This window comes from Salvelinus fontinalis, chromosome 15 (genome assembly GCF_029448725.1).
Source record: "Salvelinus fontinalis isolate EN_2023a chromosome 15, ASM2944872v1, whole genome shotgun sequence".
Classification (NCBI taxonomy): domain Eukaryota; kingdom Metazoa; phylum Chordata; class Actinopteri; order Salmoniformes; family Salmonidae; genus Salvelinus; species Salvelinus fontinalis.
In genome coordinates this window covers 9,899,272-9,921,308 of record NC_074679.1, presented here as the reverse complement: position 1 = coordinate 9,921,308, position 22,037 = coordinate 9,899,272, and the positions used below count along the sequence as shown (strand labels likewise).

At 38.2% G+C, this 22,037-nt stretch overlaps 2 protein-coding genes across 2 annotated transcripts in view; one reads left to right on the top strand and one right to left on the bottom strand.

Annotated features, from left to right (window-relative positions):
• Window positions 1-13,527, top strand: part of ephx2 (epoxide hydrolase 2, cytoplasmic) — a 59,201-nt gene extending 45,674 nt beyond the window's left edge. Inside the window, exon 19 of the mRNA XM_055862675.1 lies at window positions 3,099-13,527. Within this exon, the coding sequence (XP_055718650.1) occupies window positions 3,099-3,183 (85 nt within the window). The 3' untranslated portion in view covers window positions 3,184-13,527. The remainder of the gene's footprint in view (window positions 1-3,098) is intronic.
• Window positions 13,528-16,521: 2,994 nt separating this feature from the next.
• Window positions 16,522-20,452, bottom strand: plaat1l (phospholipase A and acyltransferase 1-like). The gene is made up of 5 exons (XM_055862676.1): window positions 20,371-20,452; window positions 19,226-19,355; window positions 18,534-18,622; window positions 17,178-17,342; window positions 16,522-16,954 (listed from the first exon to the last, which is right to left on the bottom strand). Exons 1-5 carry the CDS (start codon window positions 20,377-20,379, stop codon window positions 16,889-16,891), a joined length of 459 nt encoding a protein of 152 aa, XP_055718651.1. The 5' UTR covers window positions 20,380-20,452; the 3' UTR covers window positions 16,522-16,888.
• Between the last annotated feature and the right edge of the window lie 1,585 nt (window positions 20,453-22,037).

Genomic DNA, 22,037 nt, shown 5'->3' with positions numbered 1-22,037 from the left:
CAATAAATTAGAAAAGTTTTCTAAAAACATGTTTTCACTTTGTGATTATGAGCTACTGTCTGTAGATGGGTGATACAAAAAATCCATTGAATCCACTTTGAATTCAGATGGTAACTTTACAAGTCAAGTTGTGGGGCTAGCTAAAGCTCTTTAAACGTTTATTTGTTGTAGTGAAAGAAGTGTAAAAACTGTGGTTGATGTATGTAACAGACCAGGACCAGAGCTACGGTAGTCAGGCTGTAACTCAACAAATTGTGGAATAAGTCAAGGGGTATGAGTAATTTTTCAAGGTACTGTATGCGTTATGTACTTTGAAGTACTAGTCAAAATGGTTTTGTCAGCCAGCTAGCTACTAGGCCTAGCTCAATATGATTACTCGTAGACTCAGAGATGACGTTAGATGGTTGGCTGGCTGCTACTGCCTGAGAAGATATGGGATTACTTTATTAAGGAATTACAAAATATGAAAGTAATCAAATAAAAACAAAGTAATGTAATAATATACACAACTGAAATATTTTATGAAAGTAAAGTAAGTAATGTGAATAAATTATGTTTAATAAGTGATGAGCAGTAATGGGCGTTAACTAACATCATGTGTTGTTATAGCAACCCAGTGTGATGGATGAAGGCGGGTGATGGCTGAGGGAAGCTATAAAATAAAAATATATCTCAAATACTTTAAAATCATCAATAATGCATTAATTCATGTTTTTAATCGAAAACTGTTATTCTTGTTTATAACTGAAACCAAACCGACCTCAAAAAGCACTAATCGCTCAGCACTAATACAAACACATAGACACACACACACACACACACACACAGTCTTGTACAACTAACCTTGTGGGGACACACATTTCAGTCCCATTCAAAACCCTATTTTCCCAAAACATTAACCCAACCCGTACCCTTACTCTAAGCCTAAACCTAACCTGAAAACCTGGCCTTATGTTTATTTAAAAAAATATATTTAACCTTTATTTAACTAGGCAAGTCAGTTAAGAACAGATTCTTATTTACAGTATTGGCCTACACTGGCCATCACGGCCGGTTGTGATACAGCCTGGAATCAAACCGGGGTGTCTGTAGTGACGCTTCAAGCACCGAGATGCAGTGCCTTAAACCACTGCGCCACTCGTGAGCCTTAACCCTTAACTTAATTCTAATCTTAACCCTAAACTTAATTCTAATCTTAACCCTAAACCTAATTCTAACCCTAAACCTAATTCTAATCTTAACCCTAAACCGTCTAGAAATAGCGTTTGACTTTGTTGAGACTAACGGGTAGCCTAATGGTTAAGAGCGTTGGGCCAGTAACCAAAAGTTTTCTGGTTTGAATCCCAGAGCCGTCAAAGTGGAAGGCAGTAAACCCCCAACAACAACAACTACTCCCCGGATGTCGATTAAGGAAGCCCCCTGCCACTCTCTGATTCAGAGGGGTTGGGTTGAATGCGAAAGACACATTTTGGTTGAATGCATTCAGTTGTACAACTGACTAGGTATCCCCCTTTCCCTTTACAACTGACTAGGTATCCCCCTTTCCCTATACAACTGACTAGGTATCCCCCTTTCCCTGTACAACTGACTAGGTATCCCCCTTTCCCTGTACAACTGACTAGGTATCCCTCTTTCTCTGTACAACTGACTAGGTATCCCCCTTTCCCTATACAACTGACTAGGTATCCCCCTTTCCCTATACAACTGACTAGGTATCCCCCTTTCCCTTTACAACTGACTAGGTATCCCCCTTTCCCTGTACAACTGACTAGGTATCCCCCTTTCCCCGTACAACTGACTAGATATCCCCCTTTCCCTGTACAACTGACTAGGTATCCCCCTTTCCCTGTACAACTGACTAGGTATCCCTCTTTCTCTGTACAACTGACTAGGTATCCCCCTTTCCCTATACAACTGACTAGGTATCCCCCTTTCTCTGTACAACTGACTAGATATCCCCCTTTCCCTGTACAACTGACTAGGTATCCCCCTTTCCCTGTACAACTGACTAGGTATCCCCCTTTCCCTGTACAACTGACTAGGTATCCCCCTTTCCCTGTACAACTGACTAGGTATCCCCCTTTCCCTTTACAACTGACTAGGTATCCCCCTTTCCCTATACAACTGACTAGGTATCCCTCTTTCTCTGTACAACTGACTAGGTATCCCCCTTTCCCTGTACAACTGACTAGGTATCCCCCTTTCCCTATACAACTGACTAGGTATCCCCCTTTCCCTTTACAACTGACTAGGTATCCCCCTTTCCCTGTACAACTGACTAGGTATCCACCTTTCCCTTCCTGAAAGGTCGCTGGTTTGAATCTCCGACTAGGTGAAAAATCTGTCAATGTGCCCTTGAGCAAGGCACTTAACCCTAATTGCTCCTGTAAGTCACTCTGGATAAGAGTGTCTGCTAAAATGACTGTAATGTCAAATGTTATGGTTAATATTTTTATCAGATTGTATGATTGTTGCTGTGTCAGCTAGTGACCACTATGCATAGCTGCTTCCAGAATAAGATTCATGACAAAAAAAAACATTAACTTGCCATCTTCACCTGGGCCCAGTTTTTCAAACGTTATCTATCCACATTTCTAGTATTGGATAGGATTTACATGCATAGAAATATAATGAATAGAACGGGGGTCCCCAATGAAGTCAATGATTTGTCCATTTTATTTATTCTACTTCTTTGCATTTATTAATCCTACCTGATAGGTGAAATCCAGATAGATAACCTTTTTAGAAACTGGGCACAGAATGTACTCACATCTGACCCCTGATTTAAAGCCGTGCTGAGGATGACGGGGTCAGATAGGGGTCAAAAGTTAAGGGGTCACAACTGCTGCTCTGCATGTCAAAGGTGTGTCTAAAGCAGTTGGTCCTTTTTGTGGTATAAACTGTGTGTATTAGCAAAAATATGTGTGTATATTGGCAGATAGATTATGCATACCTTGGGTGTTTATATTGTGTGTGTGTGTGTGTGTGTGTGTGTGTGTGTGTGTGTGTGTGTGTGTGTGTGTGTGTGTGTGTGTGTGTGTGTGTGTGTGTGTGTGTGTGTGTGTGTGTGTGTGTGTGTGTGTGTGTGTGTGTTTCAGGCCATCTGAGCTGAACACCATTCTGATCTCATGGCTGAAGGACACTCACAGCAACACTGGGGTTGCCGTGACACCCAAGCTGTGATCAGTTACCAGGACTGGCCACTCCTCGGAGCCTGGTTCCTCTCTAGGTTTCTTCCTAGGTTCCTGCAGGTTGACGTTTATTTGGTCTTGTCCTGGAAGCAGAGCTGAGCCATTTGTACTAGATGGGTCAGCTGCAAGGTCAAAATTGGCTATATAAATATAAATATATACTGAACAAAAATATAAACGTGACATGCAACAATTTCAAAGATTTTACTGAGTTATAGTTCATATGAGGAAATCAGTCAATTTAAATTCATTTATTAGGCTCTAATGTATGGATTTCACATGACTGGGAAGGGTCGTAGACCCACCCACTTTGGAGTCAGGCCCAGCCAATCAGAATGAGTTTTTCCCCACAAAAGGGCTTTATGCCAGTAGCATACCACCCTGCATACCACTACTGGCTTGCTTCTGAAGCTAAGCCGGGTTGGTCCTGGTCAGTCCCTGGATGGGAGACCAGATGCTGCTGGAAGTGGTGTTGGAGGGCCAGTAGGAGGCACTCTTTCCTCTCGTCTAAAAAATATCCCAATGCCCCAGAGCAGTGATTGGGGACACTGCCCTGTGTAGGGTGCCGTCTTTCGGATGGGACGTTAAACGGGTGTCCTGACTCTCTGAGGTCATTAAAGATCCCATGGCACTTATCGTAAGAGTAGGGGTGTTAACCCCGGTGTCCTGGCTAATTTCCCAATCTGGCCCTCAAACCATCATGGTCACCTAATAATCCCCAGTTTACAATTGGCTCATTCATCCCCCTCCTCTCCCCTGTAACTATTCCCCAGGTCGTTGCTGCAAATGAGAACGTGTTCTCAGTCAACTTACCTGGTAAAATAACGGCAAATAAATAAATAAATAAATAAATTACAGACAGAAATACTCCTCAGTTTCATCAGCTGTCCGAGTGGCTGGTCTCAGACGATCCTGCAACCGGGATGTGCAGGTCTTGGGCTGGCGTAGTTACACTGCGGTTGTGAGGCCGGTTGGATGTACTACCAAATTCTCTAAAACGACGTTGGAGGCGGCTTATGGTAGAGAAATTAACATTAAATTATCTGGCAACAGCTCTGGTGGACATTCCTTCAGTCAGCACGCTAATTGCACATTCACTCAATATTTGAGACATCTGTGGCATAGTTTTGTGTGACAGAACTGAACATTTTATAGTGGTCTTTTATTGTCCCCCAGCACAAGGTGCACCTGTGTAATGATCATGTTTAATCAGCTTCTTGATATGCCACACCTGTCAGGTGAATGGATTATCTTGGCGAAGGAGAAATGCTCACTAACAGGGATAAAAACAAATTTGTACACACAATTTAAGAGAAATGCGCTTTTGTTTTGCGTAGGGAACATTTCTGAGATCTTTTATTTAAGCTCATGAAACATGGGACCAACACTTCATATTTTTGTTCAGTATATAATTGAAAGCTGGGCATAAGGTTAACAGTGTGCTTAAGTTTAGGTTCAATAACATTGTGACTGTGCCAGCTAGTGACCACCCTGCAGCACTGCCTCCAGAACACGAGTCATCCCAATAAAATGCCAACTTTCCTTCTAGAGAGGTTTTTCAACTATGCTTCTGCTTCAACATTGTTTGCTCTCTGGGGGGTTTTAGCCTGGGCATCTGCAAAGCACTTGGTGACAACTGCTGATGTAAAAAGGGCTTTAGAAATTACATTTGATTGATTGACAATTTATTCCCCTTTTAAGTGCACTACTTTTGAAAATGCACTTTCTAGTGCACTAGGAAATAGGCTGAGCATTCATCATGATTGATTATTAATACACAAAGACGCTTGACTCTTCTGAAGAGATGCACCCGCAGTGGGCGAAAAGGCTGTAACCACAACACTTCTAGCACCAGGTCTCAAAACTTCCCCTTTAAATGAGACATTTCATGAGAAAGTGGCGATTTAATATATGCAGATATAAACAGTGTGGTAATGTTGTTTATATCTGTACAGTTATGAGCAGCAATGTTCCATTCTCGTTTTGCAAAAAAATGTTTCCCCGAAAAACCCAGAACTAAAGTATGGCGTAATTGGTCAGATGCTAGAACCAGATCTAGGAGCTCCACCCTCTCTCTTTTGAAATTAAGGACAGATGCCCCCCCCCCCCCCCACCCCCCACTCTTCCAAATTTCAAAAGATACTAAAACCTGCGAAATCGTAATTTTTTGTCAAAATAACCAGTGACGAAAAAACCCAAACACCAGATCTACTGCTGGTCGTTAGCTATCGGGGACCCCTTAGTATAAAGACAGATCAATGGTGGCGTTTATGTTGACAGAGTCTGTCCACCAGTGATGATGCAACAATCGATGCATCGCGTCTATTTGATATGTTGTGGTTAGGCTACTTTGTGGACTGCCCGTCTGCGTTTATTTCATCCACACTGTCAGGGATATAATCAAGCAATAAGGCCCGAGGGGGTGTGGTATATGGCCAATATACCACGGCTAAGGGCTGTTCTTACCCACGATGCAACATGGAGTGCCTGGATACAGCCCTTAGCCGTGGTATATTGGCCATATACCACACCTCCTCGGGCCTTATTGCTATTATAAACTGGTTACCAACATAATTAGAGCAGTAAAAAATACATGTTTTGTCGTAACCTGTGGTATACGGTCTGATATACCACGGCTGTCAGCCAATCAGCATTCATGCCTCGAACCACCCAGTTTATATTAGTTATTATTAGCTTGTCTTCTACCATAACTTAACTATTAATATGCCTACTAGCTAACAACTATAATGCCATTAGTATTCAACAATTATAATTTGAGGTGTTATGTCGACTGTGTGTTCTCCTGTTGATTGAAAGCCCTGTTGTAATGGTATTTTCCTGCACTGGGCTTCATACTATTAAACTGGCTGTGAGAAAGGTTGAGGGCTAGGTGAAGACGGGAGGAGATTAGTGGGTGGGTAATTACACACGTTCATATTAACACACGTTCATAATTACACACGTTCATATTAACACACGTTCATAATTACACACGTTCATATTAACACACGTTTATAATTACACACGTTCATAATTACACACGTTCATATTAACACACGTTTATAATTACACACGTTCATAATTACACACGTTCATATTAACACACGTTCATAATTACACACGTTCATAATTACACACGTTTATAATTACACACGTTCATAATAACACACGTTCATATTAACACACGTTCATAATAACACACGTTCATATTAACACACGTTTATAATTACACACGTTCATAATTACACACGTTCATAATTACACACGTTCATAATTACACACGTTCATATTAACACACGTTCATAATTACACACGTTCATAATTACACACGTTCATATTAACACACGTTCATAATTACACACGTTCATAATTACACACGTTCATAATTACACACGTTCATAATTACACACGTTCCTAATTACACACGTTCATAATTACACACGTTTATAATAACACACGTTTATAATAACACACGTTCATATTAACACACGTTCATAATTACACACGTTCATATTAACACACGTTCATAATTACACACGTTCATATTAACACACGTTCATATTAACACACGTTCATAATTACACACGTTCATATTAACACACGTTTATAATTACACACGTTCATAATTACACACGTTCATATTAACACACGTTCATAATTACACACGTTCATAATTACACACGTTCATATTAACACACGTTCATAATTACACACGTTCATAATTACACACGTTCATAATTACACACGTTCATAATTACACACGTTCATATTAACACACGTTCATAATAACACACGTTCATATTAACACACGTTCATAATTACACACGTTCATAATTACACACGTTCATAATTACACACGTTCATATTAACACACGTTCATATTAACACACGTTCATAATTACACACGTTCATAATTACACACGTTCATATTAACACACGTTCATAATTACACACGTTCATAATTACACACGTTCATAATTACACACGTTCATAATTACACACGTTCATAATTACACACGTTCCTAATTACACACGTTCATAATTACACACGTTTATAATAACACACGTTTATAATAACACACGTTCATATTAACACACGTTCATAATTACACACGTTCATATTAACACACGTTCATAATTACACACGTTCATATTAACACACGTTCATATTAACACACGTTCATAATTACACACGTTCATATTAACACACGTTTATAATTACACACGTTCATAATTACACACGTTCATATTAACACACGTTCATAATTACACACGTTCATAATTACACACGTTCATATTAACACACGTTCATAATTACACACGTTCATAATTACACACGTTCATAATTACACACGTTCATAATTACACACGTTCATAATAACACACGTTCATATTAACACACGTTCATAATTACACACGTTCATAATTACACACGTTCATAATTACACACGTTCATATTAACACACGTTCATATTAACACACGTTCATAATTACACACGTTCATAATAACACACGTTCATAATTACACACGTTCATATTAACACGTTCATAATTACACACGTTCATATTAACACACGTTCATAATTACACACGTTCATAATTACACACGTTCATAATTACACACGTTCATAATTACACACGTTCATAATTACACACGTTCATAATTACACACGTTCATATTAACACACGTTCATAATTACACACGTTCATAATTACACACGTTCATAATTACACACGTTCATAATTACACACGTTCATAATTACACACGTTCATAATTACACACGTTCATAATTACACACGTTCATAATTACACACTTTCATATTAACACACGTTCATATTAACACACGTTCATAATTACACACGTTCATAATTACACACGTTCATAATTACACACGTTCATAATTACACACGTTCATATTAACACACGTTCATATTAACACACGTTCATATTTACACACGTTCATAATTACACACGTTCATAATTACACACGTTCATATTAACACACGTTCATAATTACACACGTTCATAATTACACACGTTCATATTAACACACGTTCATATTAACACACGTTCATATTAACACACGTTCATAATTACACACGTTCATAATTACACACGTTCATATTAACACACGTTCATAATTACACACGTTCATATTAACACACGTTCATAATTACACACGTTCATAATTACACACGTTCATAATTACACACGTTCATAATTACACACGTTCATAATTAACACACGTTCATAATTACACACGTTCATAATTACACACGTTCATAATTACACACGTTCATAATTACACACGTTCATATTAACACACGTTCATAATTACACACGTTCATAATTACACACGTTCATAATTACACACGTTCATATTAACACACGTTCATAATTACACACGTTCATATTAACACACGTTCATAATTACACACGTTCATAATAACACACGTTCATAATTACACACGTTCATAATTACACACGTTCATAATTACACACGTTCATATTAACACACGTTCATATTAACACACGTTCATAATAACACACGTTCATAATTACACACGTTCATAATTACACACGTTCATATTAACACACGTTCATAATAACACACGTTCATAATTACACACGTTCATAATTACACACGTTCATAATTACACACGTTAATAATTACACACGTTCATAATTACACACGTTCATATTACACACGTTCATAATTACACACGTTCATATTACACACGTTCATATTAACACACGTTCATAATAACACACGTTCATAATTACACACGTTCATAATTACACACGTTCATAATTACACACGTTCATATTAAGACACGTTCATAATTACACACGTTCATAATTACACACGTTCATATTAACACACGTTCATAATAACACACGTTCATATTAACACACGTTCATAATTACACACGTTCATAATTACACACGTTCATATTAACACACGTTCATATTAACACACGTTCATAATAACACACGTTCATAATTAACACACGTTCATATTAACACACGTTCATAATTACACACGTTCATATTAACACACGTTCATATTAACACACGTTCATAATAACACACGTTCATAATTAACACACGTTCATAATTACACACGTTCATATTAACACACGTTCATAATTACACACGTTCATATTAACACACGTTCATAATTACACACGTTCATAATTACACACGTTCATAATAACACACGTTCATAATTACACACGTTCATATTAACACACGTTCATAATTACACACGTTCATATTAACACACTTTCATAATTACACACGTTCATAATTACACACGTTCATAATTACACACGTTCATAATAACACACGTTCATAATTACACACGTTCATATTAACACACGTTCATAATTACACACGTTCATAATAACACACGTTCATAATTACACACGTTCATAATTACACACGTTCATAATTACACACGTTCATAATTACACGCGTTCATATTAACACACGTTCATAATTACACACGTTCATAATTACACACGTTCATAATTACACACGTTCATAATAACACACGTTCATAATTACACACGTTCATATTAACACACGTTCATAATTACACACGTTCATATTAACACACGTTCATAATTACACACGTTCATAATAACACACGTTCATAATTACACACGTTCATAATTACACACGTTCATAATTACACACGTTCATAATTACACACGTTCATATTAACACACGTTCATATTAACACACGTTCATAATAACACACGTTCATAATTACACACGTTCATAATTACACACGTTCATATTAACACACGTTCATAATAACACACGTTCATAATTACACACGTTCATAATTACACACGTTCATAATTACACACGTTCATAATTACACACGTTCCTATTACACACGTTCATAATTACACACGTTCATATTACACACGTTCATATTAACACACGTTCATAATAACACACGTTCATAATTACACACGTTCATAATTACACACGTTCATAATTACACACGTTCATATTAACACACGTTCATAATTACACACGTTCATAATTACACACGTTCATATTAACACACGTTCATAATAACACACGTTCATATTAACACACGTTCATAATTACACACGTTCATAATTACACACGTTCATATTAACACACGTTCATATTAACACACGTTCATAATAACACACGTTCATAATAACACACGTTCATAATTAACACACGTTCATATTAACACACGTTCATAATTACACACGTTCATAATAACACACGTTCATAATTAACACACGTTCATAATTACACACGTTCATATTAACACACGTTCATAATTACACACGTTCATATTAACACACGTTCATAATTACACACGTTCATAATTACACACGTTCATAATAACACACGTTCATAATTACACACGTTCATATTAACACACGTTCATAATTACACACGTTCATATTAACACACGTTCATAATTACACACGTTCATAATTACACACGTTCATAATTACACACGTTCATAATAACACACGTTCATAATTAACACACGTTCATAATTACACACGTTCATATTAACACACGTTCATAATTACACACGTTCATAATTACACACGTTCATATTAACACACGTTCATATTAACACACGTTCATAATTACACACGTTCATATTAACACACGTTCATAATTACACACGTTCATAATTACACACGTTCATATTAACACACGTTCATATTAACACACGTTCATAATTACACACGTTCATATTAACACACGTTCATAATTACACACGTTCATAATAACACACGTTCATAATTACACACGTTCATAATTACACACGTTCATAATTACACACGTTCATAATTACACACGTTCATAATTACACACGTTCATATTAACACACGTTCATATTTACACACGTTCATAATCACACACGTTCATATTAACACACGTTCATATTAACACACGTTCATAATTACACACGTTCATATTAACACACGTTCATAATTACACACGTTCATAATTACACACGTTCATATTAACACACGTTCATATTAACACACGTTCATAATTACACACGTTCATATTAACACACGTTCATAATTACACACGTTCATAATAACACACGGTCATAATTACACACGTTCATATTAACACACGTTCATAATTACACACGTTCATAATTACACACGTTCATAATTACACACGTTCATAATTACACACGGTCATATTAACACACGTTTATAATTACACACGTTCATAATTACACACGTTCATAATTACACACGTTCATAAACGTTCATAATAACACACGTTCATAATTACACACGTTCATAATTACACACGTTCATAACCGTTCATAATTACACACGTTCATATTAACACACGTTCATAATAACACACGTTCATATTAACACACGTTCATAATTACACACGTTCATAATTACACACGTTCATATTAACACACGTTCATATTAACACACGTTCATATTAACACACGTTCATAATTACACACGTTCATAATTACACACGTTCATAATAACACACGTTCATAATTACACACGTTCATAATTACACACGTTCATAATAACACACGTTCATAACCGTTCATAATAACACACGTTCATAATTACACACGTTCATAATTACACACGTTCATAACCGTTCATAATTACACACGTTCATAATTACACACGTTCATAATTACACACGTTCATAATAACACACGTTCATATTAACACACGTTCATATTAACACACGTTCATAATTACACACGTTCATAATTACACACGTTCATATTAACACACGTTCATAATAACACACGTTCATAATAACACACGTTCATAATTACACACGTTCATAATTACACACGTTTATAATTACACACGTTCATAATTACACACGTTCATAATAACACACGTTCATAATTACACACGTTCATAATAACACACGTTCATAATTACACACGTTCATATTAACACACGTTCATAATTACACACGTTCATAATTACACACGTTCATAATTAACACACGTTCATAATTACACACGTTCATATTAACACACTTTCATAATTACACACGTTCATAATTACACACGTTCATAATTAACACACGTTCATAATTACACACGTTCATATTAACACACGTTCATAATTACACGCGTTCATAATTACACACGTTCATAATTACACACGTTCATATTAACACACGTTTATAATTACACACGTTCATAATTACACACGTTCATAATTACACACGTTCATAAACGTTCATAATAACACACGTTCATAATTACACACGTTCATAATTACACACGTTCATAACCGTTCATAATTACACACGTTCATATTAACACACGTTCATAATAACACACGTTCATATTAACACACGTTCATAATTACACACGTTCATAATTACACACGTTCATATTAACACACGTTCATATTAACACACGTTCATATTAACACACGTTCATAATTACACACGTTCATAATTACACACGTTCATAATAACACACGTTCATAATTACACACGTTCATAATTACACACGTTCATAATAACCCACGTTCATAACCGTTCATAATAACACACGTTCATAATTACACACGTTCATAACCGTTCATAATTACACACGTTCATAATTACACACGTTCATAATTACACACGTTCATAATAACACACGTTCATATTAACACACGTTCATAATTACACACGTTCATAATTACACACGTTCATATTAACACACGTTCATAATAACACACGTTCATAATAACACACGTTCATAATTACACACGTTCATAATTACACACGTTTATAATTACACACGTTCATAATTACACACGTTCATAATAACACACGTTCATAATTACACACGTTCATAATAACACACGTTCATAATTACACACGTTCATATTAACACACGTTCATAATTACACACGTTCATAATTACACACGTTCATAATTAACACACGTTCATAATTACACACGTTCATATTAACACACGTTCATAATTACACACGTTCATAATTACACACGTTCATAATTAACACACGTTCATAATTACACACGTTCATATTAACACACGTTCATAATAACACACGTTCATAATTACACACGTTCATAATTACACACGTTTATATTAACACACGTTCATAATAACACACGTTCATAATTACACACGTTCATAATTACACACGTTCATATTAACACACGTTCATAATAACACACGTTCATAATTACACACGTTCATAATTACACACGTTCATATTAACACAAGGAAAAAGGGCTTTGAAGATGCAATGATATTTGTAAATAAATACTTTCCTTTATTGTGCCAAGTCTTTTCATTCCCCAGAACACAAACACAACAGATTCATACTTTCTCCATTGTTTCGTTCGAACACATCACAATAACAACAATATGAGATGGATTGCAATTATTTCACACTCATCCCTTAAACTGAAGACGTAAAACCCATACTCAACCCCTGCCTCTTTCTCTCCCTCTCTCTCTCTCCCCCTCTCTCTTTCTCTGACACACAGACACAGAGGAAACAGGGAAATGATTTTACTTTATTTAAATCAAATTCTATTAGTCACATGCGCCGAATACAACAGGTGTAGATCTTACCGTGAAATGCTTACTTACAATCGCTCAACCAACAAGGCCGTTTATATCATCTAGAATGATATAAACGATATGATATGATATTTCATCTAATGTTCACCCTGAAAGTAAAAACTAAAATGAAAAGATAACATGACCCTATATCAGCAGACTGGGCTGGAGTTATACACTACACTGGAGTTATATACTACACTGGAGTTATATACTACACTGGAGTTATACACTACACTGGAGTTGTATACCACACTGGAGTTATTATACACTACACTGGAGTTATATACTACACTGGAGTTATTATACACTACACTGGAGTTATTATACACTACACTGGAGTTATATACTACACTGGAGTTATACACTACACTGGAGTTGTATACCACACAGGAGTTATTATACACTACACTGGAGTTATACACTACACTGGAGTTATATACTACACTGGAGTTATATACTACACTGGAGTTATATACTACACTGGAGTTATTATACACTACACTGGAGTTATTATACACTACACTGGAGTTGTATACCACACTGGAGTTATTATACACTACACTGGAGTTATATACTACACTGGAGTTATATACTACACTGGAGTTATACACTACACTGGAGTTATTATACACTACACTGGAGTTGTGCACTACACTGGAGTTATTATATACTACACTGGAGTTGTACACTACACTGGAGTTATACACTACACTGGAGTTATTATACACTACACTGGAGTTATTATACACTACACTGGAGTTGTATACCACACTGGAGTTATTATACACTACACTGGAGTTATATACTACACTGGAGTTATATACTACACTGGAGTTATACACTACACTGGAGTTATTATACACTACACTGGAGTTGTGCACTACACTGGAGTTATTATATACTACACTGGAGTTGTACACTACACTGGAGTTATACACTACACTGGAGTTATTATACACTACACTGGAGTTATACACTACACTGGAGTTGTACACTACACTGGAGTTGTACACTACACTGGAGTTGTACACTACACTGGAGTTATTATACACTACACTGGAGTTATATACTACACTGGAGTTATTATACACTACACTGGAGTTGTACACTACACTGGAGTTATACACTACACTGGAGTTATTATACACTACACTGGAGTTATATGCTACACTGGAGTTGTACACTACACTGGAGTTGTACACTACACTGGAGTTGTACACTACACTGGAGTTATTATACACTACACTGGAGTTATTATACACTACACTGGAGTTATACACTACACTGGAGTTGTACACTACACTGGAGTTGTACACTACACTGGAGTTGTACACTACACTGGAGTTATTATACACTACACTGGAGTTATACACTACACTGGAGTTATATACTACACTGGAGTTGTACACTACACTGGAGTTATATACTACACTGGAGTTATACACTACACTGGAGTTAAATACTACACTGGAGTTATTATACACTACACTGGAGTTATATACTACACTGGAGTTATTATATACTACACTGGAGTTATTATACACTACACTGGAGTTATTATACACTACACTGGAGTTATATACTACACTGGAGTTATTATATACTACACTGGAGTTATTATACACTACACTGGAGTTATATACTACACTGGAGTTGTACACTACACTGGAGTTATATACTACACTGGAGTTATATGCTACACTGGAGTTATTATACACTACACTGGAGTTATACACTACACTGGAGTTATTATACACTACACTGGAGTTATACACTACACTGGAGTTATACACTACACTGGAGTTATATACTACACTGGAGTTATTATACACTACACTGGAGTTATATACTACACTGGAGTTGTACACTACACTGGAGTTGTACACTACACTGGAGTTATATACTACACTGGAGTTATATGCTACACTGGAGTTATTATACACTACACTGGAGTTATATACTACACTGGAGTTATTATATACTACACTGGAGTTATTATACACTACACTGGAGTTATTATACACTACACTGGAGTTATATACTACACTGGAGTTGTACACTACACTGGAGTTATATACTACACTGGAGTTATTATATACTACACTGGAGTTATTATACACTACACTGGAGTTATTATACACTACACTGGAGTTATTATACACTACACTGGAGTTATATACTACACTGGAGTTATTATATACTACACTGGAGTTATTATACACTACACTGGAGTTATTATACACTACACTGGAGTTATATACTACACTGGAGTTGTACACTACACTGGAGTTATATGCTACACTGGAGTTGTACACTACACTGGAGTTATACACTACACTGGAGTTATACACTACACTGGAGTTGTACACTACACTGGAGTTATACACTACACTGGAGTTATTATACACTACACTGGAGTTATTATACACTACACTGGAGTTATTATACACTACACTGGAGTTATGTACTACACTGGAGTTATTATACACTTCGCTGGAGTTATATACTACACTGGAGTTATATACTACACTGGAGTTATACACTACACTGGAGTTGTACACTACACTGGAGTTATTATACACTATACTGGAGTTATACACTACACTGGAGTTATTATACACTACACTGGAGTTATACACTACACTGGAGTTATTATACACTACACTGGAGTTATATACTACACTGGAGTTATATACTACACTGGAGTTATACACTACACTGGAGTTGTACACTACACTGGAGTGAAGTATTATTTTAACTATACATTCCAATCTGCTATGATCTACTATGATTCTCCTTGTTGTTCCTCATTAGCAGGAATCCGTAGGCTGATCCACACCATCCTCACCACAGTGTAGCGAAACAGAAAGTTAACTGGCCAGACTTCAGGATGGTAGTTGTTTTGCTTCCCTTTGCTGGTGAGGAGTAGAACGACAGGTGATTCTCTCTCAAGGATTTAAAATTAATGTACTGGTGTAAGAAAGATGGTGGCCCAACATGAGGTCCAGGGAGAGGGGGGGGGGGGTCAGACTGTAGGCAGAGTTCTAGAACACAGCCTCTGTTGTAGTCATTGTTACAACTTCGTCTTCTTAAACAGCTCCTTCCAGGTGGGCAGGATCTGGATGTAGACCTTCTCAATCTGTAACCAATCACAACAGACCTTTTCAATATGTAACCAATCACAACAGACCTTCTCAATCTACAACCAATCACAACAGACCTTTTCAATCTGCAACCAATCAAAACAGACCTTTTCAATATACAACCAATCACAACAGACCTTTTCAATCTACAACCAATCACAACAGACATTGTTGCACATCGTACCACCATCAAAGACTCTCACCACCCCTACCCCTTACCTGTGTAGATTTCTTGAGTCCGTATCTGAAGAGCGTGGCCTGGTGTTCAGAGTTATGGAACAAGATGTCGAAGGTGATATCCTTACCCATCATATCGTCTATAGCAGGCTTCACCACAGAGTAGAAGTCCCTGGGATGATGGACCTCATCCAGCATGTTCCTCACCTACAGAACGCATGGTTAGAGGAGATATGACCTCGTCCAGCATGTCCCTCACCTACAGAACGCATGGTTAGAGGAGATATGACCTCATACAGCATGTTCCTCACCTACAGAACGCATGGTTAGAGGAGATATGACCTCATCCAGCATGTTCCTCATCTACAGAACGCATGGTTAGAGGAGATATGACCTCACCTACAGAACGCATGGTTAGAGGAGATATGACCTCATCCAGCATGTTCCTCACCTACAGAACGCATGGTTAGAGGAGATATGACCTCATCCAGCATGTTCCTCACCTGCAGAACGCATGGTTAGAGGAGATATGACCTCATCCAGCATGTTCCTCACCTACAGAACGCATGGTTAGAGGAGATATGACCTCATCCAGCATGTTCCTCACCTGCAGAACGCATGGTTAGAGGAGATATGACCTCATCCAGCATGTTCCTCACCTACAGAACGCATGGTTAGAGGAGATATGACCTCATCCAGCATGTTCCTCACCTACAGAACGCATGGTTAGAGGAGATATGACCTCACCTACAGAACACATGGTTAGAGGAGATATGACCTCACCTACAGAACGCATGGTTAGAGGAGATATGACCTCATCCAGCATGTTCCTCACCTACAGAACGCATGGTTAGAGGAGATATGACCTCATCCAGCATGTTCCTCACCTACAGAACGCATGGTTAGATGAGATATGACCTCATCCAGCATGTTCCTCATCTACAGAACGCATGGTTAGAGGAGATATGACCTCACCTACAGAACGCATGGTTAGATGAGATATGACCTCATCCAGCATGTTCCTCACCTACAGAACGCATGGTTAGATGAGATATGACCTCATCCAGCATGTTCCTCACCTACAGAACGCATGGTTAGAGGAGATATGACCTCATCCAGCATGTTCCTCACCTACAGAACGCATGGTTAGAGGAGATATGACCTCATCCAGCATGTTCCTCATCTACAGAACGCATGGTTAGAGGAACTATGACCTCACATACACATGGTAAGAGGAGATATTACCACATACATACACATGGTAAGAGGAGATATTACCACATACATACACATGGTAAGAGGAGATATTACCACATACATACACATGGTTAGAGGAAATATTACCACATACACACAATCTAGAATAATCCAAATATTGACCATATCTGAGTGGGTTACCTTGTATCTCTGTCCCACCACCTCCACTGGGTCCAGTTTGACCTCTGACTTCAGGGCTCGGCCAAAAAGCAGGAGCTTCGTCTCCGAGTCTGCACACACACACGCAGTCAGTCAGTACAGCATAGCGTGCGAGTGTGTGTGGACGTGTTTAACTATACTTGTGTGGATCAGAAGTCCCCACAAGAATAGTAAACAAACAAAAATGTGACCAACTGGGGACATTTTGTTAATCCCCCACAAGGTCAAATGCTATTTCTAGGGAGTTTAGGGTTAGAATTAGTGTTAGGGTTAGGAGTTAGGGGAAAAACATTAATTTTAATTGGACTGAATTGTGTGTCCACACAAGGTTAGCTGTACAAGAATGTGTGTGTGTGTGTGTGTGTGTGTGTGTGTGTGTGTGTGTGTGTGTGTGTGTGTGTGTGTGTGTGTGTGTGTGTGTGTGTGTGTGTGTGTGTGTGGTATGTGTGTGTGTGTGTGTGTGGTGTGTGTGTGTGTGTGTGTGTGTGTGTGGTGTGTGTGTGTGTGTGTGTGTGTGTGGTGTGTGTGTGTGTGGTGTGTGTGGTGTGCGTGTGTGTGTGTGTGTGTGTGTGGTATGTGTGTGTGTGTGTGGTGTGGTGTGTGTGTGTGTGTGTGTGTGTGTGTGTGTGTGTGTGTGTGTGTGTGTGGTGTGTGTGTGTGTGTATTAGACAGACCTCTGCAGGTAAGATGTGCTACGTAGGGCACTCCATCTCTCTCTCCGTAGTAAATTCCGAAATGAGAGAAGTATTTATTCCGAGGAAACTCCAGGATGTCTCCTGGGAACGGCTTAGGATGAGAACTCCCCTACAAGGCAGAGAGAGACGCAGTCACACACACACACACACACCCCGACCCCAAACTCAGAACCAACCCCCCCCCCCCCCCCCCCCCCCCCCACTACAGTTGTTGTGTTGTTAGTAAATGTTAGCTGCTAGTGCTACAGATTGGTAGTTCCTCTAAACTGAAGTCATTACGGAATCAGTCTAACATTCATGATAAAAAACTATAGAATAATGTCGGATCACATAACAATCCTAACACAATAACAGTATACCATCTAATCACACGATACGATGAAGAGCCCTACCAGGTACATGATATGAATGATATGAAGTATCCTACCAGGTACAGTAATGATATGAAGTATCCTACCAGGTACAGTAATGATATGAAGTATCCTACCAGGTACAGTAATGATATGATGAAGAATCATACAAGGTACAGTAATGATATGAAGTATCCTACCAGGTACAGTAATGATATGAAGTATCCTACCAGGTACAGTAATGATATGAAGTATCCTACCAGGTACAGTAATGATCTGAAGTATCCTACCAGGTCCAGTAATGATCTGAAGTATCCTACCAGGTACAGTAATTATCTGAAGTATCCTACCAGGTACAGTAATGATATGAAGTATCCTACCAGGTACAGTAATGATATGAAGTATCCTACCAGGTATAGTAATGATCTGAAGTATCCTACCAGGTACAGTAATGATATGAAGTATCCTACCAGGTACAGTAATGATATGAAGTATCCTACCAGGTACAGTAATGATATGATGAAGAATCCTACCAGGTACAGTAATGATATGAAGAGCCCTACCAGGTCCAGAAATGATCTGAAGTATCCTACCAGGTATAGTAATGATATGAAGTATCCTACCAGGTACAGTAATGATCTGAAGTATCCTACCAGGTATAGTAATGATATGAAGAGCCCTACCAGGTACAGTAATGACATGATGAAGAATCCTACAGAAGAATCCTAGGTACAGTAATGATCTGAATATAATAACAGAAAAGTAGCATCGTACCAGGCCCATGGTGTAAGCTGTGTTGGTTGGCTTCTGTGTGCTTTGAAAATCAGGTCACGCACAGACAAAGGAGCATGTGGAGATGATCGGAGAGTTTATCTGAGTCATGTTTTGCATAGGGGACCCTGATAATATGAGCCCCCCCCCGCCGCATTACATCTATTCTTCTTCATCAGGAAACACCTGTTGACACACACCCTAAACTAGACAGAAATAACACATATTGAATCATGTAGTCACCAAAAAATGTGTTATATAAATCTAAATATATTTGAGATTTGAGATTTTTCAAAGTAGCCACCATTTGCCTCGATGACAGCTTTGCACACTCTTGGCATTCTCTCAACCAGCTTCTTGAGGTTGTCACCTGGAACCCCACCTCTTTAAGGAATACCTAGGATAGGATAAAGTAATCCTTCTGACCCCCCCCCCCCCCCCCTTCAAAGATTTAGATGCACTGTTGTAAAGTGGCTGTTCCACTGGATGTCATAAGGTGAATGCACCAATTTGTAAGTCGCTCTGGATAAGAGCGTCTGCTAAATGACTTAAATGTAAATGTAAATGTAATGTAAATGAATGCATTTCATTTAACAGGTGTGCCTTGTTCAAAGTTAATTTGTGGACATCTTTTTATTTCTTAATTAAGACAATCAGTTGCGTACAGAAGATAACAGTTGCGTACAGAAGATAACTCTACTTGGTAAAAGACCATGTCCATATTATGGCAAGAACAGCTCAAATAAGCAAAGAGAAACAACCATCATTACTTTAAGAGATGAAGGTCAGTCAATATCGAACATTTCAAGAAATTTCCTTCAAGCGGAGTCGCAAAAACCATCAAGCGCTATGATGAAACTGGCTCTCATGAGGACCGCCACAGGAAGCAAAGACGAAGAGTTACCTCTGCTGCAGAGGAGAAGTTCATTAGTGTTACCAGACTCAGAAATTCCAGCCCAAATAAATGCTTCAGAGAGTTCAAGTGACAGACACACCTCAACATCAACTGTTCAGAGGAGACTGCGTGAATCAGGCCTTTATGGTCGAATTGCTGCAAAGAAACCACTACTAAAGGGCATCAATAATAAGAAGAGACTTGCTTGGGCCAAGAAACATGAGCAATGGATATTAGACTGGTGTAAATCTGTCCTTTGGTCTGATGAGTCCAAATTGGAGATATTTGGCTCCACCCGCTGTGTCTTAGTGAGACTCAGAGTGGGTGAACGGATGATCTCTGCATGTGTATTTCCCACCCTGAAGCATGGAGGAGGAGGTGTGATGGTGTGGGGGTGCTTTGCTGGTGACACTGTCAGTGATCTATTTAGAATTTAAGACACACTTAACCAGCATGGCTACCACAGCATTCTGCACCGATACACCATCCCATATGGTTTGCGCTTAGTGGGACTATCATTTGTTTTTCAACAGGACAATGACCCAACACACCTCCAGGCTGTGTAAGGGCTATTTTACCAAGAAGGAGAATGCTGGAGTGCTGTATCAGATGACCTGGTCTCCACAATCCCCCCGACCTCAACCCAATTGAGATGGTTTGGGATTAGTTGTACCGCAGAGTGAAGGAAAAGCAGCTAACAAGTGCTCAGCATATGTGGGAAGCTGGTTGAGAGGATGCCAAGAGTGTGCAAAGCTGTCATCAAGGCAAATGGTGG

Excerpts from the sequence above, each read along its gene's own strand:
- plaat1l (XM_055862676.1), bottom strand. Across the intron at positions 18,623-19,225 it reads AGCACATCTTACCTGCAGAG|ACTCGGAGACGAAGCTCCTG; the intron begins GTCTGTCTAATA and ends GTGTGTGTGCAG. Across the intron at positions 17,343-18,533 it reads TGGTGGGACAGAGATACAAG|GTGAGGAACATGCTGGATGA; the intron begins GTAACCCACTCA and ends TGCGTTCTGTAG.